We start from the raw sequence: 23,754 nt of genomic DNA, 5'->3' as shown, positions 1-23,754 counted from the left end.
ATCTTCCATATGAGCTCATTATAAAATATTTACTTTTTATAAACGGAATTATTAAATATGAAACATAAGGGCCGACAAAAAGAAAAGTAATTCAAGTACATTTTCGTGCATGAAAGAACATGGGCCAACATAATTATTATACTATTAAAAACTCATTTAAAATAAATTAAAAAATAATGACTAAGCTCATAACTGTTGATTTATGACTCGTTATTTTGCTCTGTGGAATGAAAGTAGGCTTCGATTCTTCACTCATATTTAACATGTGTTTTAACGAAATAAGCAAGACACACCTTACAGAAATGTTGTTACACACTTTAGGTTCATAAATGGATATTTATTTCCTGTATCATAAATACTAGTAAAGAGTGAGTCAATGCCTTCGGGGAATTACAAATGTATGTGCTCCCCTCAATCCATGTCAGTTTTAATGATCTGGACCCTGGATGGAGGCAATTTGCAGCTGCATGTCTTTAACAACCGAGAGCGTCATCTAGTGGATGAAAAGCTGACCTGAATGAAGTAAGTTAATGAGAACATGAGCTGCTGGTGGTGCTGGTGCATATATTTCACTTACACAGACTGGTTAGTGAACGCATCATCATTAGATTTACCCAAAGTGATCATTTTGTGTTGGTAGGACCAAGTATGCTGAATTGGATGAAGAATTGTTGAAAAACGTCCTGGTAAACAAGAGAGAGAAGGTGTTTTATTTTAGAAATACATTTTTGTAGTGTATGTGAACTTTAAGAGGTAGAGCAGAACTAAGCAACAATATGCCGAGATGAATAAGGTCTAAAATGGTAGCTATGTGATTATCTTAACAGAGCAATTACAACACCATTTTGTCAGTATCTTAAAAGGACTATTCACATATAAACAGTATTTTGAAATAACCCATTAGAAAGTATATTGATCACTGATAATAAGAACCACAATTGCTTCTGCCCAATCTAGTGTCATAATATAAAATAGGCTACTTTTGTTGACACTGTGTTAGAAAGGTGTTCTTCTTGTCTTGATTTTGTCTGTATGTTGTGGTGTTGGGTTACATGATATTGTCAGGTGTTTATATATTATTAATATTTTAATATGTTGGCTCTTCAATGTATAAATATAACATGGACAAAATAATAGAAACGATTGTCTATGTATTGGATTTCAATACTTGTGTACAAAAACCTGCGTGGATACTGGTGTTCAGACATCGAAACCATAGCTACCCATTTTCTGCTGATTCAGTTTATGTTTCTTTATACTGGATAAAATCACCCAATACAAGTAGGCCAACCTTTAATATCACATTTTATATTTAATACAGTAAAAAGTAAATGTTAAATTAAAAAGCTCTGGTATAGTATTTATTTACTTTCCAGCAGAACGTTCATTGACTTACACTGAAGACATTACAGTATGACATCAAAGTACACTAAACTGGAGGCCCTGCTGTCCATGTGACTCTGCAGTGGCCCACTGTTTATATTTGTGTCCACAGAGACACTGTGCACCACCGCAGCCTTTAATCTGAGCTCCGTGCCACTGCGCTGGGTTACAGCAGCACAATGAGAGCTCTGTTCTCCTCTGAGGAGCCACAGCTGGGGCCTCTGGGCATGCTCAGTGCACAGCTCAGTCTTATCCTGATTAAAGAAGGACTGCAGGCCTTGCAACGACAAATCAAAGTAAATCACATGCGCACATAGATGTCATACAGAGGCACACATTTAGCTCATTTAGCTTTTTAGTTGTTGAATGTATGTGAGTTTAACTAGCTCTGCATCAATGTGACAGGCAAAAGCAACCACTAAAGACAATGTGGTGGATAAATGACTGTATTTCCTATCAACAGTCCCGTCTGGTAAGTTACGGAAGAAAGTATGACGATTGCACATTCAAAGGTCTGATTTCAAGGCAGCTTACAGTAATGAGGTTTTAATCACTCCCCTGCTCTTTCTCCTTGTCAGCAAAGGATTTTTTTTCATTTTAGGACGGCAGATTTTTTTTCATATGACAAAAAGTTATGTTGCAAATCTTATATGTTTCGTATTCAACTTCACATTAACACAAGACAGGAAATGCCTTGACAAAGTGGAGCAAATTGCATGGAACATGATTTAAAATGACCAATATGTGGTTATTATTCTTGTCCAAAATACGTTCCAATTGATACATTTTTAAACAATTGCCCACTGGGAACAGACTTGAAGAAACTGCCCCCACCTCTAATGAATAACAGCAATTATTCCAGTATTAAATAGTCTTTTCGTCTATTTCTGTGACCTTTTGCAGCCGAACCCAAAGCTTCAGGTGCTGAAAGTTGCATCTGATGTAATAATTAGTTCACAATTCTCAAGAAGTTCCCTAGAAAGAACTCAAAGGAAAGAACAAAAAATCCTGCCAAGAAAAGCTAATTTTAAACCGCAGTAATTATTCATTCTTCGGTGAAGAGAAGACAAGAGGCATGTTTAGCGCAGCTTGCATCCTGAGAGTAGCAGAGAGGCGGATGATCTCACTGTTGGGAGCATGAGGAGCAGCAGGCTCTTTGGTCGGGCTTCAAGGAATTGAGCCAAGGACTCTCTGTCAGCTGGCCCAGCAGCCCTGACAGGAAGTCAGCCTTCAGACATGGTGGTCCCACTCCTACAGAAAAATGCACACACATACCACCATCCGCACACCCTCACATATTCTGTTTCTTCCTGCAGAGAATATAGAAAGATGACATGCCATGATTAATGTTGCATCACTGGGCTCACCACAGGCAGAACAGCAGTCAGCAGTTTTCCTCCGAGTGTCACCTCTCAGAAAACTGAAGGATCAGACCTCTCAGGACGCGATGAGCATCTATCTGCACGAGGATAATTCTGAGCAGATGTACGAGGGTCTGAGATTTACAGCAGCACAGTCCTCCTGATTCAGATCAGCATTTTTGGGATTCATTAACTTAATAGATTAGGTTTGTTCTTTTTAAAATGGCTGCACACATCAAGTCTGCACTCTGGTTTCAGTGTATCTGTTTTGTATTACCTCTGCATTTACAGGAGATTTTACAATAATCATCCATCTTGAAATTGAAGGAACATTACAAGAGGTACTAAAGATTAAAAACATTTGTTAAATATGAATTTAGTTTCTTCTGTAGATAAATATTCATGCATTTCCTTTTTACTGTATTATCTTTCATTCAAGACCTCTTTGTCTTCCTACCTGTCTAAATCTAAAGGTAGAAAGACAGCTCATTGTAGTACATGTCACACACATACAAGACTTTTATACAGACTACAATAGTCCAATTGTATCAAAAAAGAAAGACATACTAAAAACACTCATTTGGCCTGAATCCACTTTGCAATGTCTTTTAATAAAAAATAAAACAAGGACTAATTAACCCTATGTCTCTGAGCTTCTCTACTTCATGCTTCCTGTGCCTTGTCATTAAAAAGTAAATAAACTTTGAGACGTGATAATGTTATAATGGAGCCGACATCGAGACACATCTGTTTGCGAAGTGAGAGAAATAAATGCACATACAATTGAATTTAGAAAAAAGATGGCACATTTATTGCAACATAAATGTTATATACATTGTGTTTTTCTGTTGGAAAAGACAGAAAATTCTAATCCTCGTTGCCGCAGTTTTTTCGATGTGCATCAACAATACCTTTTCATTTGACAATATTTTATCAATCAACAACGAGACACTGAAAATTAAGAATGAGGTCGTACTTTTTGTAATTTGGAGCTTGTACATAGTCTTTTGATGTATTTGACTACGAGCAGCATTTCTGCTTTGCGCTTTAGATGGCAATTCTGAATATCTTGTAATAATGGACAGGCTATTGTAAATAACCATACATTTTACTATCTAATATAGTAAAATAAAGTAAGAAACTTTTTACTCAAAACTTTTGCTTTCAAAAATCTAGAAAGAGTAATATTTAGAATTCAAGAAATATTCTTACAGTATTATTGTATAAAAGACTAACTACAGTGAAAAATAAGCCAAATGTTTTTTTTCTTTTTTAAATGTTCTTTTTTCTCATATATTATACAAGGGAAAGCATCTGGGAATACAGCAAAGTCTAACTTGGCAAACAGAGGAGCAAAGAAATATAGGAACACATGAAATAAAAGAAGAGCAGGAAGTGACACACATTACACCCTCAATCAAAGTCTGCCATCATGAATACTGAAGTTATAACAAGGCCTTATCAAATCCAAAAATTCACAACATTGGTTTGGGTTTTTTTCTTTCTTTACAGAACAACAATTTTAAATCATGAATATTTACTGTAAACTGTTCGTGAGGCATCCTTTATTGTAATTGTAGTCCCTTTTTTGTAGAGTCTATTCATCCTGAATGTGGCAGCCTTGTTTAAGGTGTATATAATGATAGAAGACAATATACAAAGCAATAAATGGAATATAAAGCAAGTCTTCAGACCAAAGAGAAACATAAAGCATGCACACTGATAGGGAAATGAAAGCCATGAATGTCTTGAAACATAAAAGAAAATCTTGTAAAGTGTTTTGTTCATTATTGTGCTACAGTTCTTTGATATTCCAACAATGCAGGAAATATCTAGTTAGTTTTTGTATATTGGATAAAAATATAGCAGAAAATAAGTTAGAACGGACTGGAACTGGATGTGATAATGCTGGAAGCCTAACAAATGACCTGTTACGACACAAATAAGCATAACTAAAAATCTTACTCAGAATAACTGCGTTTGAAAATGTCTTTTGATATTAACAGAGAAAACAAAGTGAAGTTTTTATCAGGCCAGGAGAAAGTGTGGTCGTCGTCATTCTTTAAATCCATCCTAATCAAGACGGATCTGCAACAATATGTTATTGCTTACATTTAACACTATATGGCGAAAGGAAGGGCAATAAAATCCTCTTTTCGTTTAGTTAAGACACTAAAAAATATGCAGGGAATGCTAAGGTTGGCAAACATTTCACTTCTCCCTTACGATGAAAAACACACAACGTCACCTGAGCTTTCAGTAAACCTAGAGTTTGCCATTTATCACCTCGAATAGACAATATAGTTTTTGCTAACATTACAATTATTCTCGGGGTCCTCATCACATAAACTGGGAGCCGGGAGTTTTGGTTACTGATGTGGTCAGTGGCAGTATAGATTAAATATAAATATAAATAATATATGCTCTCTTCTTTTTTTTAATGGGGCAGGTGTTTCTTTATTTCTAAAAGCTAGTGATCATTGACAGTCGGCTATAAATATCACTCTATCTGGCCAATAAATTAATTTTCTCAGTGCTCAAATATCGCCCCCTCATCTTGGACTCGCCAGAGATTTAGCTTCAGGGGGGAGTGCTCAGTTTTAATGGTGACACTGGCAAACTATAGATAAACTGAAAAGCATACTTCTCTTGAATTTGCTCAACTTTCCCTTTAGACATACACTTTATAGTTCAATAACATAATAAATAGAAGGAAAAAAAGAAACAGACAAACAAAAAAGTTGCTGTTACAATGCATTTGTCAATTCAGTTTAGGCACAAGGCAATTTCCACGTATGGTTGGAGGAGATTGCGAAGTCTCTGATTGTTCAGAAGCAACAACACTTCTTGCAGACAGTGATATGTGCTGAAGACTTTTTCTTTGTGGGGAGAAATTTGCAGATGGAAACTGGTCACAGGGAGCTGGACGCTTCGCTTGGCTCTTCTTCAATCTTCTAGGACTGGATTGTGTTAGTCTCGTAGTTTTTTGCTTCAAGTGGTCTGTCTCCTTCGATTGGTGTCACAAACTGTGAGTCCTTTCTGTCATTGAGAAGCAAGGTCACCGACTCAAACGGAACAGAAATGATGTGGATCGCTTTGATCTGGGAAGGGCAAGAGTGGAAATACTCTGATCAATAATCACACCAGGAAAATCTATATCTTAGTTTAAAAATTATAACCATCTGGTACGGTTTCAAATGATCTCAGAGAGCTATTCTTATAGCCAGAGATGTGAAAGCACTGAAACAAATAGCCAATAAATCCATTTTATTCATAAATTATTCTGCTACTAATTGATTATTAACAGAGCTAAATTATTGGATACGTATTTCTATCTCCTCCAGAAGTAAAGATTTGCTGCTTTTATTGGTCTATATAATTGTTAACAGAATTGCTTTTGGATGTAGACTGTTGATAGAAAAAAACTATTTGAGTTTAGGAAATTGTGATGGAAGAAAGGCAGAATTTGAGATGAAATAAAACAAAAAAGTTTTCGGCAACAAATTACAACAAATTTCATCCGTTAAGAGAAATCTCAGAATAGACATTGCTGAGATCCAAAGATCACTAAACTCAGGTGTTGGTTTCAGCTGTGGAGGTGAGCGTACCTGTCTGCTGCTCAGAGGTGGCCCATGGGGTTGGATGAGTCGGCCAGGCCTGGATGGTCTCCGGAGCCCGGGGACACTTTCTCCTCCTCCCTCCTCTTAAGGCAGGCTGCTTTGGGGTTCAGATTCCTCTCTGTGGGTTCACAAAGACAGAAATTAATTTATGCCACATTATTATTCGTATTGCTTTGAACAAACATAGTGAGAGCATTAATCTGGTCTGTTTCTTTTTATTATACCACATTAAAAGTGTAATTATTGTGAAGATCCAGCGTTTTAGTTCGTGAATAAAGCAAAATCAGGATAACATTTTTGACTTACTTACTTAAACGTCTTATGATATGAAGCTACAGCAAACTATAATGCGTTCAGTCAATGTATTAACACAATTCATCATCTTCCTAGCAGTTTCTTTACTGTTGTTGTGATATCATGGCAGACTATCTGTACGTGGCAGCTCTGTCAGTGAAATAGCTCCATATAAATCAACACTGTTTACTGCTCTTCTTTTTTATTGCTCCATATTTACTGCTTCCTCCTTGGATGTGACACTAAAATAAAAAGTTACCGCCTGCAGGAATATTATTTAAGGCATTTTGAATAAATAATATTGATTATATGTGATGTCAAGATTCAAGCTGCATTTTTATTGTCAATCTGATGGTGATAAGCTATGACAGGAAATTGAGTTAAAGGGCTCACAGAAAACATAAAATGACACCTAAAAAATTGCATTGACATTTCAGTTATTTGCAACAATTCTTGAGTAAAGCTCATAATGTCCCTTACCTCTGACTTGATGCTCCAGGTTAAGTATGACAGCCACAGCCTGATGGAGGATGAGCAGTTTAGTCTGGGGCTTCTCGCTCTTCAGGTGCAGCTGGACCATGCGACCGAGCTCTTTAAAGGCTTCATTGATATCTCGCACCCTTAGGCGTTCACGGGCGTTGTTAGCCATCCTCCTCTCGCGTTCACGCTCGGCCTTCTGCTCCGGGTTCAGGTCCTCATCCTCAGTAATGCTGTGTGAGAACGAACTGTTTAAGAGTTAAAATCACACAATAACAAAACAGACGTTCTTAAACTGTTGAAATTGTATTTTTTCTCAGACCTTAAACACTAGATTATTTTACTTTGTATAATATTTTGCTTGTTCAAACTGTCCTTACCTCGTGCGTGTGCCTCCTCTGGGTGTCATCATGTCTTTTCTGTCGCCCTCATCATCCGACTTGTCATCGTTGGAAAGGTTATCGTTCATGTCATCTTTGTCATGTTTCTCCAGCTTCAGCCCCAGAGAGCCGGGCAGATGGCCAGCCAGAGCAGAAGCCAGACCTGAAGTAGGACATTTAAAAGGTAAAGGTAAGACATTACACACAAACCGAGAAAGGCCCATATAATGAGTTGATAAGAGTGGAGGTGGGGGGCGGGTGCAGCGGACCTCTGAAGGTTTCCAATTGGTGATTGAGTTCTGCAGTGGATGTGGAGCCGGCGCTGGGCAGGCCTCCGTGGCTGTTGTTGAGGCTTGCAGCATCGTCAGCGTGGGCACCACCCTGCTGCAACACAGAGAGGGAGGAGAGGGTCAAAGAAGGAACCACACTTTCTCTGGACAGAATGCATGAAACCTTATTTTGAGCGAGAGAAGAGCGAATAAAAACAGCCGTAAACAAACTTCAGCAGACAGCCATCAGTGAGACTCAGTTTAGGGTCTGTCCACACAGAGTGATTTTATTAGAGGTCCTTCACATGTTCAAAGGTACATGCTACAGGTGTTGCAGTATTCCAGTACTGATGATAATAAAACTAAATATTGATATCATGTTAAGACTACACATATAATAATACTTTGTAAAAAATACAGTGACTTTTTAATAATTTATAAAAATCTAAATAAATCATTTCTGTCATGGGGATTCTCTGTCTCCCTTCCTCAACGCCCAACACACAAAATAACGCACACTAAAACAAGTTAAAAAGACATTTGACTTACAGAAAACAATGTCTAAGAAAATCATTCAGCACAAATCTGATGATCCTTTTTAAATGTAGATTGGATCCTTTTTAACAGGCTGTACGTATTGAAATATTTAACTATTCATGTGAAGTTTTGCAAAAGAAAATGTCAGGCTCCATTTATTCAGCCTGTCCTTTCTAACAATGGTGCATGCTATGTTCATTTGCTACATAGTAGTATGTTATAGAAAGCAAAGTAAAGACTAAAAAACACACAATAAAAGGAACCTTTGTAAGTATACTTTAAAAACACAAAAGGCCTATTTAGGAAACTTTATGAAACCCTCTTTTCTGCTGCGACATTCTCAGACTTCGCTCTCTGTAACCACAGCTACGACCTTGTCTGCCGCTCATGTCTAAAATGAGACAAATCCTTCTGTGTTCAGTTTCAAAAGATGTCGAGCTGACACCACTCAACAGTCATGAACATCCTTCTTTAGTTTGTCCACATTCGTGACATAAAATGGTGCTGCCGTCAGTCCCTCCTTCCTGAGGTTCACCACATGTTCTTGAGCTATTTGATTTCCCCTCTGAGAACCAGGGAAAGGCGGGGAAATCGTCACTGAGGGTGGAGGGTGTCTCCTCATTTTCTTAAAAGAATGTGATCCCCAGTCACTGTTGGCCTCTGTTAACCCCGCTACCCCGAGACCCTCCCCTTCTCCAGCACTACGCTAATCTTTGCTGTGCTCTCAACAGGTGTCCAAACAACCCTTTGTCTGTAAGAGGAGGAGGGAGGCCAGGGCTCTGGCAAGAAAAGAACGCTGCTATTTTCATGGCTGGGCCTGATTAGCATACAGCTGAGGAGCTCTGTTTGGGTGGAGGCCGTGGGTTCAGACACACGTTTCCAACGATTCAGATTTCCTGGGTTGTTAAAAAGGAGTGATGAAAAGGGGTGGAAGGGGGAAGAGGGCGGGGTGTCAGATGGAGTAAAAAGAATTGCAGAGGCTGGTGAGCTCTTTCTGAGGGGAGCTGTTCCCTCACAGGAAGTGCTGTGTTAGTGAACACTCAGTATGTTCATCTCAGTCACAGTCCGTCAACATCACTGCCACAACACAGCTCTCTGTAACAAAAACATCCAACTGAGCTCTTCTGACAACCACAGGAAAATTCTTGTTTGGGGACAGAAAAGCTACTCTGAGAGATTCAAAATCTTCAGCACCAGTGAAAACACAGTCACAGAATCACAGCTTTAGAGCCAACAAACAACAAACTGTATTCAAAATAAATTCATGTTGACAAAGAAGGTTTGAGTGACCAGAGAGGGATATAATATAAATCCTGAGACGCAAGTTGGACCAGAATCTAGCTTTGATGATCATGCCAAGTTAAATCTTTTTGGTGAAAAATAAACATTAAAACGTCAGTAAACGAAAACAAGATTCATTATTCCTGTTTCATGTCGGCTGGATGCCTGGGGCTGGGTTGACAGGAACATTCTAACATTGATAAAGCTGAAAGAAATAGTAATTCATGTTTTAATCAATCTTCAGAATAAAATTCAAAATTGGCAGCTATTGTGTCTATTGATTGATTGTTAAAATCACTTTTAATCTTAAAAGGGCCAATGTCAGCTTTAAGAATTAGCTGCCTTTGTTCTAATCATGTGTTGTGAAGTGAACTGAATATTTTCGGTTAAACAACTCAAGCAATATGAAGACGTTTTTCTCAGGCTTTAGGAAATTATTTATTTAACAAGTTATGATTGTAGCGCCTTAGTGATTAATTAATAATAAAAACAACACAAATAAACTGCGTACGCTCTGGAAACCAGAAAGACATCTGCTCTTTATCTGAAACTGATGTAACTTAATATAAATCATGGACTAATGTTGCTTTCCTCAGAGGAATGGGACTTTAATTAGGTGGAAAAAATACAAAACCAGAAAAAACATAATGTTACAAGTGTCTATGACTTCTTCTGCATCCAGTTTCTTTCAAGAATTGATTCAGCATTGTTTTATTTATTGTGTGAGAAAACTATTATTTCCAATCACCTTTTAAATCACTTTTGGACCAGCCGCTACATTTTATTTTCCACTGCAGGTGGGTTTAAATCTCTTGGCTCTTCAGAAAAAAATACCTTGGATGGAGTTTGGGTTGAAGCATCATGATTTATACAGAGACCTGCTTTCTTCTTTTTATCAAGAGGTTTAGTTCAACACACAAACACTTCCTTCTCTGGAGCACAACTTCCAAATCCATTACGCCTGTTTTTACCATTTCTTCTTTCACCTGTGTGTATTCAGCCAGCCTCCAGAGAGGTGAACCTGAGGCCAGCCATGACACTTATGGAAAATATATCAACTTCATGTTAATGTGTGGAAAATATCCGGTTGTCTTGAACAGGTAGCATGTGAAGTTTGACATTTAGTGAAACATCACGTTGGGCAATATCCTGAAAACGAATATAATGAAAGACATAAACTGTGTGTGAAGTTGTCATACCATCGCTGCTGTCCGACTCGGAGCCAATGCAGAGGCGGGGAAGTTTGCTCCGAGGGCTGCGATTGGCCCGTTTTGTGCCTGTCCCAGCAGACTGTGTATGTCGCTGGGCAGACTGGTGGTGGAGCCCACTGCATGGTTCCTCAGAACAAGGATTGCATCATCCAGTCTGTCCAGACGATCCTCCATTCGAGACTAGGAGGACCAGAGGGATTGAAGAGGGAAGGGTTAGGGAGAGGGAGAAGAGAGGGAAAGAAGGACAGAGCAGCTTAGTATAAGCACATTAGGACACAAATTTAGGAAACTGATTGTATGGTGTGGACTTCAAAAGAAATAAACACAAGATAAAGAAGGCAATTCAAATGCAAGATCAATTGAGCCGCTTCAGCTTGAGTTGTCAAAGTCAACACAGATGGACATCACGAATGCTTCAACAACTAATTCAGAATTTAACATTCATGAATAATTTATTACTTACTTACTGATTACTGCAAGCTGAAGTGGCGAACAAATAACATGACATTATGGCAACAAAGGCAATAAAATGAAACTGCATTTCACTGTGAGGTATGAAGACCGCAAGTCAAAAATAAAGTGAGGTATCCAAAGACGTATGGAACACGTAAAGTGTGAAGACTATCTGACGAGTACCTCGCAGACATCCTTTAAGAAAGACATGGCATCCTGGAGATGCTCATGTAACTGCTGATGAACTCTGTTTTTCTGGCAAAGTCAAATAAGAATAAGACAGGATTAAAAAGATCAATATCTAAAAATACTAGAAACACCCTGTGGATAGAGATTGTTTTTGTAAAGACACACAGAGAAGAAGGTCAGGATTTGGAAGAAGCACTGAGATGCTGACCACTCTTTTTTTGAGGATATTTGAACATTTAATAACCGCTGATACAGTATGGGTCTTTTCTTCTTTTCTTTAGGTGTTATATAAAGGATACGTCCTCCACATTATGTTAAATACAATGCACAAAATGTTCACTGTATACTCCAAAGATTAGCAAGATTTTAGTTCTCTGTTGAAATAAATGTTATTGCTAGTAAAGCCTTCTCCATTGCCCAGTTTGAGTGACACAACTATAATGAATGATATTACTTTGCATTGTTGAAATTATTATATCCCTTTGTGCCGTTCACTACACTGGGTGATATGTAGCATTGGGCCACCTAAAAGGAATCTTTGTAGTGTATCAAAGCTTTCTATTTTACAGAAATTAATGCATTAAAGTCTCAACTTAATAAAAACATATTCACTTGCAATACTAGTCATCTCCACTGAAATCTGAATCCTCGACTTGCGTGTTTATACGGTTGAGATCACTGTTTCCCAGAAGTAAACAGGATTTTCAAAAGTTGTTTTTTTTGCCTCTAGTACCAGGAAAATGTGATCCATACTTTTATTGCACCAATGCTGAAGCAATCCTGATAATATATCATAATTTGAGCTCCCTTTTACTGGCTGTCAGTGGATAATTTACTTCTTAAAAAACTGTAATGACATTTTTATGAGAAATCTTTAACCAGTTACAAACCCTGCTCTGGAGTCTTGGGGCAAGAAATATCAAGTAATACTTTATGGATTTTGTGGTCACACGCATCCCAAAGTTGGTTTTCCCAAGCGAAAAGATGATGCTGACTACAGATCTTTTGCAACAAGTAAGTGTTTGGGGTGTGTGTTATAATAATAAGTAAAATAATGACAATCATAAATGTCTAGAATTGTGTTTATGATATGCATCGTGTCACATTATATTGAATTTTGTTCCTACATTTCTTTTATCAGAAGCTAATTTTCAGGTTATGTGATTTCATTCACTTCAAGGTGAGCTTCACTTGTGTGCCTTCACTTATCTTTGGTGGCCATGAAGAGACAAAACAAAGGGGGAGGCAGAGTGGGAGGAAACGTCCACATCGTGATGTTCAATATCCTCTTCACATGCAATCGGCTGTTTGAATGGGGACTATGTGATAAGGTTCAGGCTGGATTTATTATGACCTTTAAAGTTATTTCTGTTTTTTTTTTCATCTTAAACAAAACATCCAAGAAAAACCCTCTAATTGATTGTATTAAAAAGTAAAAATGTAAACAAGACCAATTTCCATTGCTACATTTGTATTTATCGTGGAATACTCTCTAAATTCACTCTTTCCCTCCCAGCTGAACATGTAAATGCTTAAAATTTGCATCAGGTAGTAGCCTGGATGAAAGGTGATCTGGAACTCTGGCCGCATGACAGCGAAGGAATTTCTGTAGAAGTTTTTTAGCAAACAGCTGCCACCCCCCAACTAGCCCCCTGAACTGAACCCATCCCCCAACTGTCATCCCCATCCAGCCCCAGGGAGCAGTGGACAGATGGCAAGCCCGAGGGACAGGTATTGTTCAGTTTGGTTATCGCTCTGCCCCCACTTTCCTCACAAAAACATTTGTCAGACAGGAATCTCGCTGTAATGCTAGCTCAGCCCTTCCCGGGTAACTTATCCAAAGTGCGCATCGATCATGTGAGACATCGGTAGACAGAGGGAGCTTACCAGGGAGTGAAGGGAGTTCTCATAATTTGGAGAGGACGGAGTCTGTCCTCCAGCGCGGGGCCACTGGTTGGTACCTGATGGAGAGAGGAAGAGCGGAGGTCAGCGTTAACAATCCTCTGACTCAGTTTCACATCAACATGGCTGATAGCTGTATCCTGCTCAACTGGGTGGACAAAGCTAACGACCCACACACAATAACATGAAGTCATAACACACTGACATCCTGATTTTCTGGTTTCTTGTTGTTCTATGCGGATATTTTGATCTTTTATGGCTCAGTTTGTTGCATCACTTCCTAATGGCTGGACTGCATCCTGACACACATGCCAGCGGAGGGTTAGTATAATACCCACTTCCGTACTTCCATCGAGTACGCTGCATCTGCACATCAATAAGCAAAGCCATGAGAGGCTGGAAAACAATAAGACGGACCTGATTTTAGACACTAGCTTTCTTTCACACTTCCTCTTTCCTGCAAACCTGAAAGCACATCACAGTTATTTCAAAAAGGCCAAGCATCTGAGTTTGATCAAATTCATAATCTTCCAGTTTTTCAAATTTTCTTTCTCTTTATTTTTTGTCAAACATCTGACTGGTGTTGAAGAGGTTGTACACTCCATGTGTCTTCACATATTTTACAGCAAACACATCTGGGAACATCTAAGCTCCATTGTTTAATTCATAAAATAAAGCCAAATCTACTGTTGCACTTCTTCCTCTTGTCATCATAATGAGAAATAATGTCTTTTATAATATGGGAAACTTAAGACACTCCGCACTACGGATTATAATGTACTTTTGGCTGGGAGATGTTCATATTGGATTTTGTACTTTTATTTGAGACAAAACGTAAATCTAGGGACCAGCACAGGAAATCTAGCTGATTTGATCTGGTGTAAATTAGTGCAGGGAAAAGGAATCCACATCTGTTCATCACATTTCCAGTTCAACGTTTCTGCTTTCCTAAAGCACATTCATCCAAGAAACCTGCCTGCCATGTGCAACAGGAGGCGATGCATTATACAATCAAATAACTTTAATGGACTTTGACAATAATGAAACTTTCCAGGTTTTTCACAGGATAGGATGTCTGCTGGGCTTCACTGCTCAGGGCTTTTCTGGTATCTATTATCATCCATTATGGAGGAGGGAGGCCAAACCCAGGCTACAGATGGTGAATGGAGTCCACTGTAGCAAACTCTACAGATTGAGACTTTGTTTATTATAATAAAAAGGCAATGAAACATGCAGACAAAAAGCAGGGGGGTCCTTTGTGGTAGAAAAGCAAGAGGAATCCTGACTGGTATCACATTTTATTTGTTTTTAAGTCGAAGAGTAATTAAAAAATCTACAATGTGTAGAATGGCAATCTGAGTTTGAATATATCATATATCAATATGTTTACTAATTGTTGTTTTTAGAAATCAAGTGTAATGTGGTCAAACACACATTAAACTACTGAACTATGGTTTTCAAAAGAAGCACAATTACACTGACAGCAAGAGAGATTACATAAGAGCATATAATGTAACATTTTTCACAAACACAAGTAAATCCCAAAGCCTTGACTACAGGAAATGCTTTAAAATATGTTTTTCCATGAAATCATCGAATGAAATGTCTCACTAAACTTCTCTAGGGGAGTTTTCATGTTTCCTTCCTCTCGCAGCCTTGGGTAAATCAGACTTTAATTAAAAGACCATTAAAAGTGACTGTGGAAGAGGAAATGAAAAATCCTCTGTTCTGCCTCAGCCTTCTCCCAGGTGAGTGAGACAGGAACTCCACATGAGCCTCGCTGGCTGCCGGCTATGAAAAATTAGCCAAGGGCTTTGGATCCCACGTGCACCAGAAAGGGCTAATTGAACAAACCAGTCCTGAGTAATGTGCTGTACACTGCTGTTATCCTAATGATGAATGGGTTTTCAACAGCTAGCCAAATTGTGTGCCAATTTCAAAGTACCGTTCTCTTTTTAACCCCAGAAGAATAATAAGGGTGAATAATTAGTAAAACGACACCCATTTCCTAATATCCCACATGTATTCATTTAGCATTGGGTTTTTTTCATTGTTAAATACACATGAATCCCTTCATAAAAATAGACAACCCCTGACCTTTTTTATTACAAAGAACTCTCTACTTTATAGTTTCTGGGCCAACCATTATCGCCTAAGTTTTTCTCCTTCAATAACTTTGCATATGGCATACTTGTACAAAATTCTTATACTCCCAATGAACTTCATTGCAATTAAAACAAAACCCTTACCTGTGTTAAGTGACAACGTTAAACACTTAACAACATCTAGTAACAGCACATAGCATCATAATATGAGAGCCTTGGCTCAATTTATGAACACATTACATGATAAACTAGACTATAAACTCTCTTGTTAATGCAACCAGGTGTGTCATGCTGTAATAGGTCAATAGGGGATCTCCCTGTGAGGGCATACTCATCATCAGCTGAGTCACAGACACTGGCAGCTAATCGGGGCCTTTTTTCAGCCTGGTCAGTGTGTTTGTGCGTGTGCGTGTGCGTGTGTGTGTGGGGGAACAGCTGTCCATGGGGCAGGGCAACAGCTGAGGATGAGGGGGGGGCATACGTAGAGACAGCTGTCACCTCTCCATTACCGCACATGACACAACTGTCCACTAAGACAACATGCTGGGCTTTCCCTTACTGTCTGCCTTCATTCAATTTCCATTACTCTCTCTCCTCTGTCAACACGTCGGACAATCCATATTCTTCTTCTTCTCCCAGTGAAATAATAACAGGATTAAGGTGGTCTCTAACTGTATGGACTTGGCTTTGTATTGTTTTTTACCAAGTTTCCTGTTTTTGTTCTCTTGGGTTTGTTGCACAATCTCAAAACTATTTAGAAGGAGGCTTGTCGATCCATCCTCAAAACCAAGCTTACACAAAAACACTAACTGTCAAGCAATTGTGTGGAAAAACAGGATTATGTAACAATAACACCTACAAACAATATATCTTATCACACAGTAGGGTGAGTACCCAATGTGGTCATAAATACTTAATGACTTAATAACCGTTCTACAAAAATATAAAAATGAAAAGCAGTTCAGAAAAAGGATTATTCAAGACCCAGTTCAATCATTACAAGATTTCAAATCCTTAAGTCACAGTTTTTTTCATTTGTACTCTCATTCCTCTACTAGAACGTATTTTCATCACTCAGAACCAAAGTCCTTTCTAAGTCAAAACTGAGATGTTATTGCAAAACCACTTCTAAGTTAGATCTGGATTTATGAACAGGAACCCTGCCAAAAACCCCACAAGCCAAAAGAGATCTGTGATGTCACCCTGAGTCAATGTGGAGCAGCTCGCAGACATGACAATAAATGTTTGAGATTCTGGACCAGCTAGTCAGGTACTGTTTAAACGTGCTGGTGTACGGTAACAGCGGTCGCATGCTTTTTGTACAGCTTACATTGCTTAGAGACTGCAGTACAAATCAGCTTTCGTAGCTAGATCTGATGCTAGGTATATCCTCTCTTTTCTTGAGATTAATGTTTGTTGAACAGGGCCCCAGACAAATATAATAATCAAATAAAGAAAAGATAGATTCTTTGTATGATATATAGAAATATTTGAAAGTAAAAGTAGTTTCAGAAGAGTACATTTTCTACTCTACAGTTAATATTTTGTGTAGGTGCAAAAGAAAAATGAAACACTGGTGCTCTACCTGGCCTTCCAGACGGGGGGCCAGCAGCGGCCCCCACGGTCCCTGCTGAGGCAGCCCCTACTGGGGCGGTCAGAGGTGAAGGAGAACCCACAGGTGTCGACGGGTTGGAGGGAAAACTACTGCTAGTGTGGTCAGGTGAGTAAATCTGTGGGAGCAGAGAGGAAGAGGGAAAAGTAGCATCAGCAGAATGAAAAATAACAAGCAAATGTTGATTAAATCAAACGCTTTTTCTCACATGTAACACATGAACCTCCACTTTGTTCGCACCATGCCCATCTCCGATTGACCTTTGATCTCTAATACACATTTGTAATCATTTGTGACTGCATCTTGCGGCGTTGAGAAACTCTGTCCACCTCCAGACAATACCAGTGTCACTATACAGCTGGTATATATACAGTATAATATATCGCTGCTCGATGTTTCTTTATATCTTTAACAGCTGTTACTACCTTCAAGCCAAAAATGTATAATCAATTATGGAGATTTTACTGCCAGAGATGTCGTAAAAATGCTAAGTGCATACATGTGAGCCGTTAACAGTCGTCTGTACTCAGAGCACAGCTGGTACCGTCTCAACCCGAAGCAATATCCACTTTGATGTCTTGTACTGGTTCTGTATCCACCACTGTTAGTCAGTAAATTGGGAATAAGTTCCTAAATAAAGTTACAAATACTGTCCTAATAGCACCATTCATTATTGTATTTAATGTTGTTACATGAGGGAATTTTATCTTAACCAAAAGTCTGTTTATTCAAGGCAACATTTAGAGCCAATTTATAGAAAAAGGTTCAAACATTAGTAAACTTTAGTTGAGAATATGAAAAGTGCACGGTCACGGCTGCATTAAAAAAGTATGATTTAAACTGAAAGAGAAACAAAGTGAGAGCTTTTTGTATAAAAAATGTAATGTCTCGTATAACGATAGTTGGTTATAAAAGTACGGAAGAGGATTAGGGCCACATGGGAAAAAAATCTGGGGGATGTGAAAAAAAAATATATATATATTGTTTAGTTGTAAAAAAGTCAGAATTCTGACTTTTTTCTCAGAACCAAATATGTTTTCACATCCCCCCCAAAACATCTTTTATTTTTTTCCCTAAGCCTCTTTCGTATAAAAGTTTTACATGGGAAAGGTTTTTTTCCCTTCCTATAGAAATCTAAAGTAGCTTAAAAAAAGTGGACACCCAAATTGGAATCCCCTTTGAGCCGAACGCAGTAAATTTTAAATGGATGCCGGCAACAGATATGGTATTGAACCATATAGGAGAACCACATAACAAAATGTAGTTTGATTTACATATCATTTGTTTTGGCACGTTGATAAACTCACATGCAAATGTTGGTTTTTCTGCCACAAACAAGGTTACTTCAGTTTATTTCTACACCAATAGAATATCCTGTTATTACTTTGTGTCGGTGTATCCTCTGATAAGTCACCGAGGTCACTGAGTTTTAGGATGACATGTCAATCACAAGGGAACAAGGAGATTACATCTCCAGAACTTACACAGGGATTTCATTTGTTTAAGCAAATGTTGGATTAAAGCACAAACACATTCCTGATTCTTTTTCCCCGAGCAATAAGAGGATCTTGTGCCATAGTGGGACATGTCTCAGAGAACTCAGGGTATTACTGGTGGATTCTGACTAATTAGCAGAGAAAAAAACCAGCAGTTCCACAGAGATTTCTCCTCCAAGTTAAGATCAAATTGAGCTCGCAGAAAACCGTTTGACTTCTGCGGGGATGATAGAATGCACTCATTATTAATAATCTCCTTATTCAATCATGATCTCCGGGCTTTAGTTTTTCAATCAACTTGAAGTATCAGGATGGAGGTTTTGTTGAAGTGAGGAGGATGAGGAGGGATTGACTGTTGTCTAAAGGGAGGAATGATGCTTTTCTACACTCTGAGTGCACAAATATATCAAAATATTTCTCTGTTTCTCAAAAGCAAGCTGTTTATAGCCGTGACTTCTGACCCGACAATATATGACTTTCTATTCTTTTCACTCGCTGACTACTAACGCTTCATTCAAAGTGAAACATGGCTCATTTTACTGGAATAAATGAAAGCTCCGCCTCATCATCAGTCACGCTCCCGCAGGCGGCATGGGGCCAATAAGCACGGCCAATTTAAAAGGGCGGAGAACAAAAGCTCTACAAAGGGCGGCCCGTGGAGTTGAGCCACAGCAGTTATAAACTCCCCTGTGCCCCCTGCTTCATCCACCCACCCCCACCCTGCCCAACCGTGTCCATTTCACTCCAGCTTTGTCATGCTAATACAATTGAGTCTGCAAATATAAAAGACTTAATTTGTTATTACCATCGCTTAACTCTCATATTTTGTCTTTTCACTAAAAAAAATCCTACTGAAAATTAAGCATGGGCTAGGGTGTGTGAACGTATTCAATTTACCTTTAAATTATTTCCTATGATGTTTCTATGATATAATGGCTCTGTTCTTATAAATATTTTTAACCACACAATCTGTTTGTCCAACTGAATGAGAGAGAGGACAGATCTCCGTCCATTATGTGAGCTACAGCAAATTAAACACTGCCTTTGATACATTAGAGATGTTAGAGATATCCAGGCCTGGTTTTGCGAAGTGAAGTGTAATCCACTGGCTTTAGGAGTATTTTCAATGTACAATTCCCTTTCTTGAATGCTCTTAGTTTAAGCCCACAATTATCCAGGCTTAGGCCAAAAAACAACTACAAACATGTCCTCTGGGCTTTTTTTAATCAGCAGTCAGTATAGCACTTAATTCCCTGCATGATTACTGAGGTCACATTCTTAGAGGCAGAAGCAGACCATTATTTATTTTTGCAGAGAAATCAAAAATGATTTGAGTGAAAGGGTGCGAAGAAGATATGGAGCTTCACACTCTGAGAGGAGGTCATACTGAACGGGATGAGCAGCGACTTCCTGTGTGATTCACAGCAAATGCATGAATGATTAGTGTTATTACGTTGGTACTTGTATTTGTATGTGAACCCCAAATCCTGCTTGATGCTATGAATGAATAGTAAGCGAAGTCCAAGTTGAACGTTGGGTTGTAACTCACCGAGGCTAAAGCCTTGCCCAATGCATCTCCAGTCTGTGAGCTCCCAGTGGTGTTCCCCCGATTTGCAGCAACTAAAGAAAACACAGAGTGAGGCTTTTTTTCACAACAACCTCAGACAAATGACGAGCCGTCACGGTGTACAAAGCAGCTGTCCAACTGCCTGACTCACTACTATAACAGAAAGGACGTTCAGCGATGACTAGGTCGGGGATATTGAGTCATTCTGAGCAGGTAGATTAACTGTAAACTTGAGAACGTACCCATGACCCCATCGCCTGTGTTAACAGACGAGGTATGCGCTGCGGTGATGAATGGTGAAGTGCTGTTGTTGCTTCGATGGAAGCTGGACATGGGAGGAAGACTGGCATTGATGTCAGGAGAGTGTGCGGGGTAATTCTGCAAGACAACAAAAAAAGAAATGCTTTTCAGTCACAAATGTGTATGTAAAAGAAAGAAATGCTTATTTATTCTTGAATTGAAAATTCTCCTTGACATCTCCCTGGCTGCAATGAAGTAAAAGTTACTGGGGGGAGGGACGGAGATAGAGAGAGAGCAGGCAGCATCTGCAGGCTCCCTGTGAAGATCTGCCAGCTGAGGCAGGCAGCCGAGATCAAACACTGACAAGAAGGGTCAGCAGTGTCTTCACTGATAATAACCAGACAACAAGTCAGGACGCACACACCCACTCTGAGTGTGAGTGGGAGCAGAGGGGAACAATTATTTACGTACTTTACGTGCCTCACAACACACATTAGATCTTTAACTGAAATATAATGCCAAAATAAGTATCTACCCTTTATTTTTCACCTGTTTATCTTCTTCAGTGTGTTTTTTATTGCTTTTATTGGTGCTTATTTTATTGATATGTGTTTTTGTCTTTATCTTTTGTCTTTTTTTTAACCACACTTTTGTTAGGCCCTACTGTTTGGCTTCATGTTGCTGTATTGCCTTAATTTCTGACCTCAGTTTTGACTCAGTGTTTAAAGGTGCTATCATCATTATTAAGTATTACCAGTTGGGAGCTGCTGCTTACCAATCGGTCGTGTGCGTGCATGCTGTTGTAGTTTCCTGACTGTTGCATGTGAGATGAAGATCCAGAGAGCATTCCCGCGTAGCTGGGCTGACTGATCCCATTGGACGAGTTCCAAGGATCAGACGAACTGTGGGTACCATCTAAAGATAATAAAGCATTTTCAGTACAGTATTGTATACAACATTCACTTAAGTCTCGCCACAGTTCCAGACAGAGGATAACCTCCGACCCTACGCTTCAAACTTGAGGTCCTTTTTACTCTTTGAACTGAAACATGATCCATGTCCTGAACACAGCTGAGATAACAAAGAGATACAAAACAACACCGAAGAAGTCTGCTCTTCTGGGAGTCACGCCACAATAAATACTGAACATACTTAATATTACAAAACAATAAACAGATCTGTCTCTCAAAATAGCACGATTGAAAATAGTTTGGTACACTATTATAACTTTTTGTATGTAAGTGTAATAACTGCCACAAATCATGAAATGATAGTGAAATAACAGATTATTTTTCTAAAACAAAACCAACAAAAAAATGACTTCAAAAAACGTAAGACTAAAACAGACCTTAATAGTAAGTAAAAACATAAAAAATGAGAATAAAAGAAAACGTTTTGTAAGAATCAGAGAGATCTATCTATAAATATAATGTGCTAATATACTGCAGAATAATTATGGAGACTTGATGTTGAACTTACCGTAGAAAGTGCTTGCAAACATACTGCTGGAGGGTTTAGGAGAAGAATAAGAAGGGGAGTCTCTGTTGTAGTCTTCTGAATTTGGAGATGGTGCGTACACCTGCCATGAGAACATAAATGATATTTGTAAAATAGTTTACATACCACCACACAGTGCTACTATTCTGTATATAAAACACAGTATGGTGATGCTTGAAGCTTTTTTTTCAGCTTTCAAATCTCATATTGTGTGTCACAGTTTAGATTGTGGGTCACTAAATGAATGTGATCTAACACGGCATGAATAAAAACACATGCATTGCAGATATGGCCCTAACACCACAAACACACTTTAATGACAAGCAAACACTGAAGCTGGTGATGGGAGGAGTGTACTACCGGGGGAATTTGCATTTCAGATCAACTCAACCTCTAATGGAAGTGTAATGATGCCTGCTTACATGCATAGCCGAAATGCCTGGCAAAAACAGCATTTCCGGAGGCAGAAATCAAATAAGTGCTACAAAAACAGACAGCCTTTGGGTTCTGTTTATGTACCTGCAAGCTGGTGGTGGTGCAGTAAAAGGAGAGGCACAATGGGCATACTGTTGTACAGCTGTGAGTGTGCCAAGCTAGGTGGGAGGATCAAAGAGACCGAAGGCCAAACACCAGGGATGTGATCTCTGACTTCATCCACTCCAGATGGAGGGAGAGAGGGTTAAGGAGAAGGTCTGAACAAATTATCCCTCACACAGACAATACTGGATGACCCCACCATGGTGTAACACTTATCAGAGTCAGGCCAGCTAACTCAATTCCACCTCCACGTTTCCAGCACAAACTCTGCAATCCTATTTTAATAGCCTCACACCGCACTCAGATGTTGGCATTATGACAGCTCGCTGCTTAAAGGTTGATTTCTAATGCCTGCGGATGTGATGCAACCACAAATGTTGTTTACTCACTTAATACACACCAAAGTGTATTAATTCAATTACTAGCTCACACACACAGCACACATGTGAACAGACTGTAATATCAATACAGAACGAAGTGAGACGCGGTAATACTGGGGTTTGCTGAGTGAGCGGCATGCTGTTGTCTGAGTGTGTAATTAAAGTGCTCTGGGAAGGGAGGAGCCCTCATGGGTCCTCTGGTTTACACATGGGCCCGGGGTTGATCGTAGTTCCATGGAGATCTCAGGTTAGCCTCGCTCAGGAGCGGGGCTTTTGTCTCAATGGGCAGCATATGGCAGCGGATAATGCTAATTGTCCTTTTTACCCTGGGCTAACCAGTCAAAGGCATTAATAAACCATCCCCAAACACTGGGTCCCTCATTCCGCCGGCCTATGGAAGAGAGAGCCCACCTGGGTTTCCTTTTACAAGGCCATTAATTAAAAGCTGTCACTCACGAGCATCAGCACACCAACACAGGCCTACACCAGTTGTTTGAGCGTCAGCGGGTATTTTTTTTATTAACAAATAAATTCCCTCCTGTACCCTCTCTCTTTGCAGTCGCATACAAACTGAGCCTTAAAGGTATCCTTGTATTACACATCTCCAAACGCACAACAATACAAAATAAGATATTGCAGAATAATAAATGAAAGTAATAATCTATATATTTTCCAGAGCAAAAAGGTCATTATTTTCCCCCTGATAAGGTAATGATTAACAATAGAGAATTATGAATTTAGGTACTGATGGTAAAACTAGTTTGAGTTGTTGGTACAAGACTTAAGACATAAGAATTGTTTTGATTGTTTTCATATTTTAGCTTTGTCTTTATACGTGACCCAACTGACATGTCCTTGAAGTTCATGCCACACCACCAGTCAACATATCAAGTGTTAAAACACAAGCTATCAAATTACACTGAGGACCTAAGGTAATAACAGGAAAGGAAACACAAAACACAG

General features: G+C 39.0%; 1 protein-coding gene across 8 annotated transcripts in view; it reads right to left on the bottom strand.

Moving 5' to 3' along the window:
* Positions 1-3,532: 3,532 nt before the first annotated feature.
* The window catches only part of tcf12 (transcription factor 12), a 67,551-nt gene continuing 47,329 nt past the window's right edge, over positions 3,533-23,754 (bottom strand). For 2 of the 8 annotated variants that reach the window (XM_063881815.1, XM_063881814.1), the window contains 13 exons: positions 21,857-21,956; positions 21,153-21,292; positions 20,380-20,515; positions 20,120-20,190; positions 17,048-17,192; positions 13,343-13,416; positions 11,450-11,521; positions 10,802-10,993; positions 7,785-7,899; positions 7,516-7,678; positions 7,139-7,383; positions 6,353-6,482; positions 3,533-5,845 (listed from right to left, as the gene is read on the bottom strand). In XM_063881815.1, coding sequence (XP_063737885.1) covers positions 6,364-6,482; positions 7,139-7,383; positions 7,516-7,678; positions 7,785-7,899; positions 10,802-10,993; positions 11,450-11,521; positions 13,343-13,416; positions 17,048-17,192; positions 20,120-20,190; positions 20,380-20,515; positions 21,153-21,292; positions 21,857-21,956 — 1,572 coding nt within the window. In that variant the 3' untranslated portion in view covers positions 3,533-5,845; positions 6,353-6,363. The remainder of the gene's footprint in view (positions 5,846-6,352; positions 6,483-7,138; positions 7,384-7,515; positions 7,679-7,784; positions 7,900-10,801; positions 10,994-11,449; positions 11,522-13,342; positions 13,417-17,047; positions 17,193-20,119; positions 20,191-20,379; positions 20,516-21,152; positions 21,293-21,856; positions 21,957-23,754) is intronic. The other 6 variants (XM_063881817.1, XM_063881816.1, XM_063881818.1 and 3 more) reach the window with 6 other exon arrangements.

This window comes from Eleginops maclovinus, chromosome 4 (genome assembly GCF_036324505.1).
Source record: "Eleginops maclovinus isolate JMC-PN-2008 ecotype Puerto Natales chromosome 4, JC_Emac_rtc_rv5, whole genome shotgun sequence".
Lineage (NCBI taxonomy): Eukaryota > Metazoa > Chordata > Actinopteri > Perciformes > Eleginopidae > Eleginops > Eleginops maclovinus.
The sequence above is the reverse complement of the archived record's forward strand: the minus strand, read 5'-3'. Positions and strand labels throughout refer to the sequence as shown.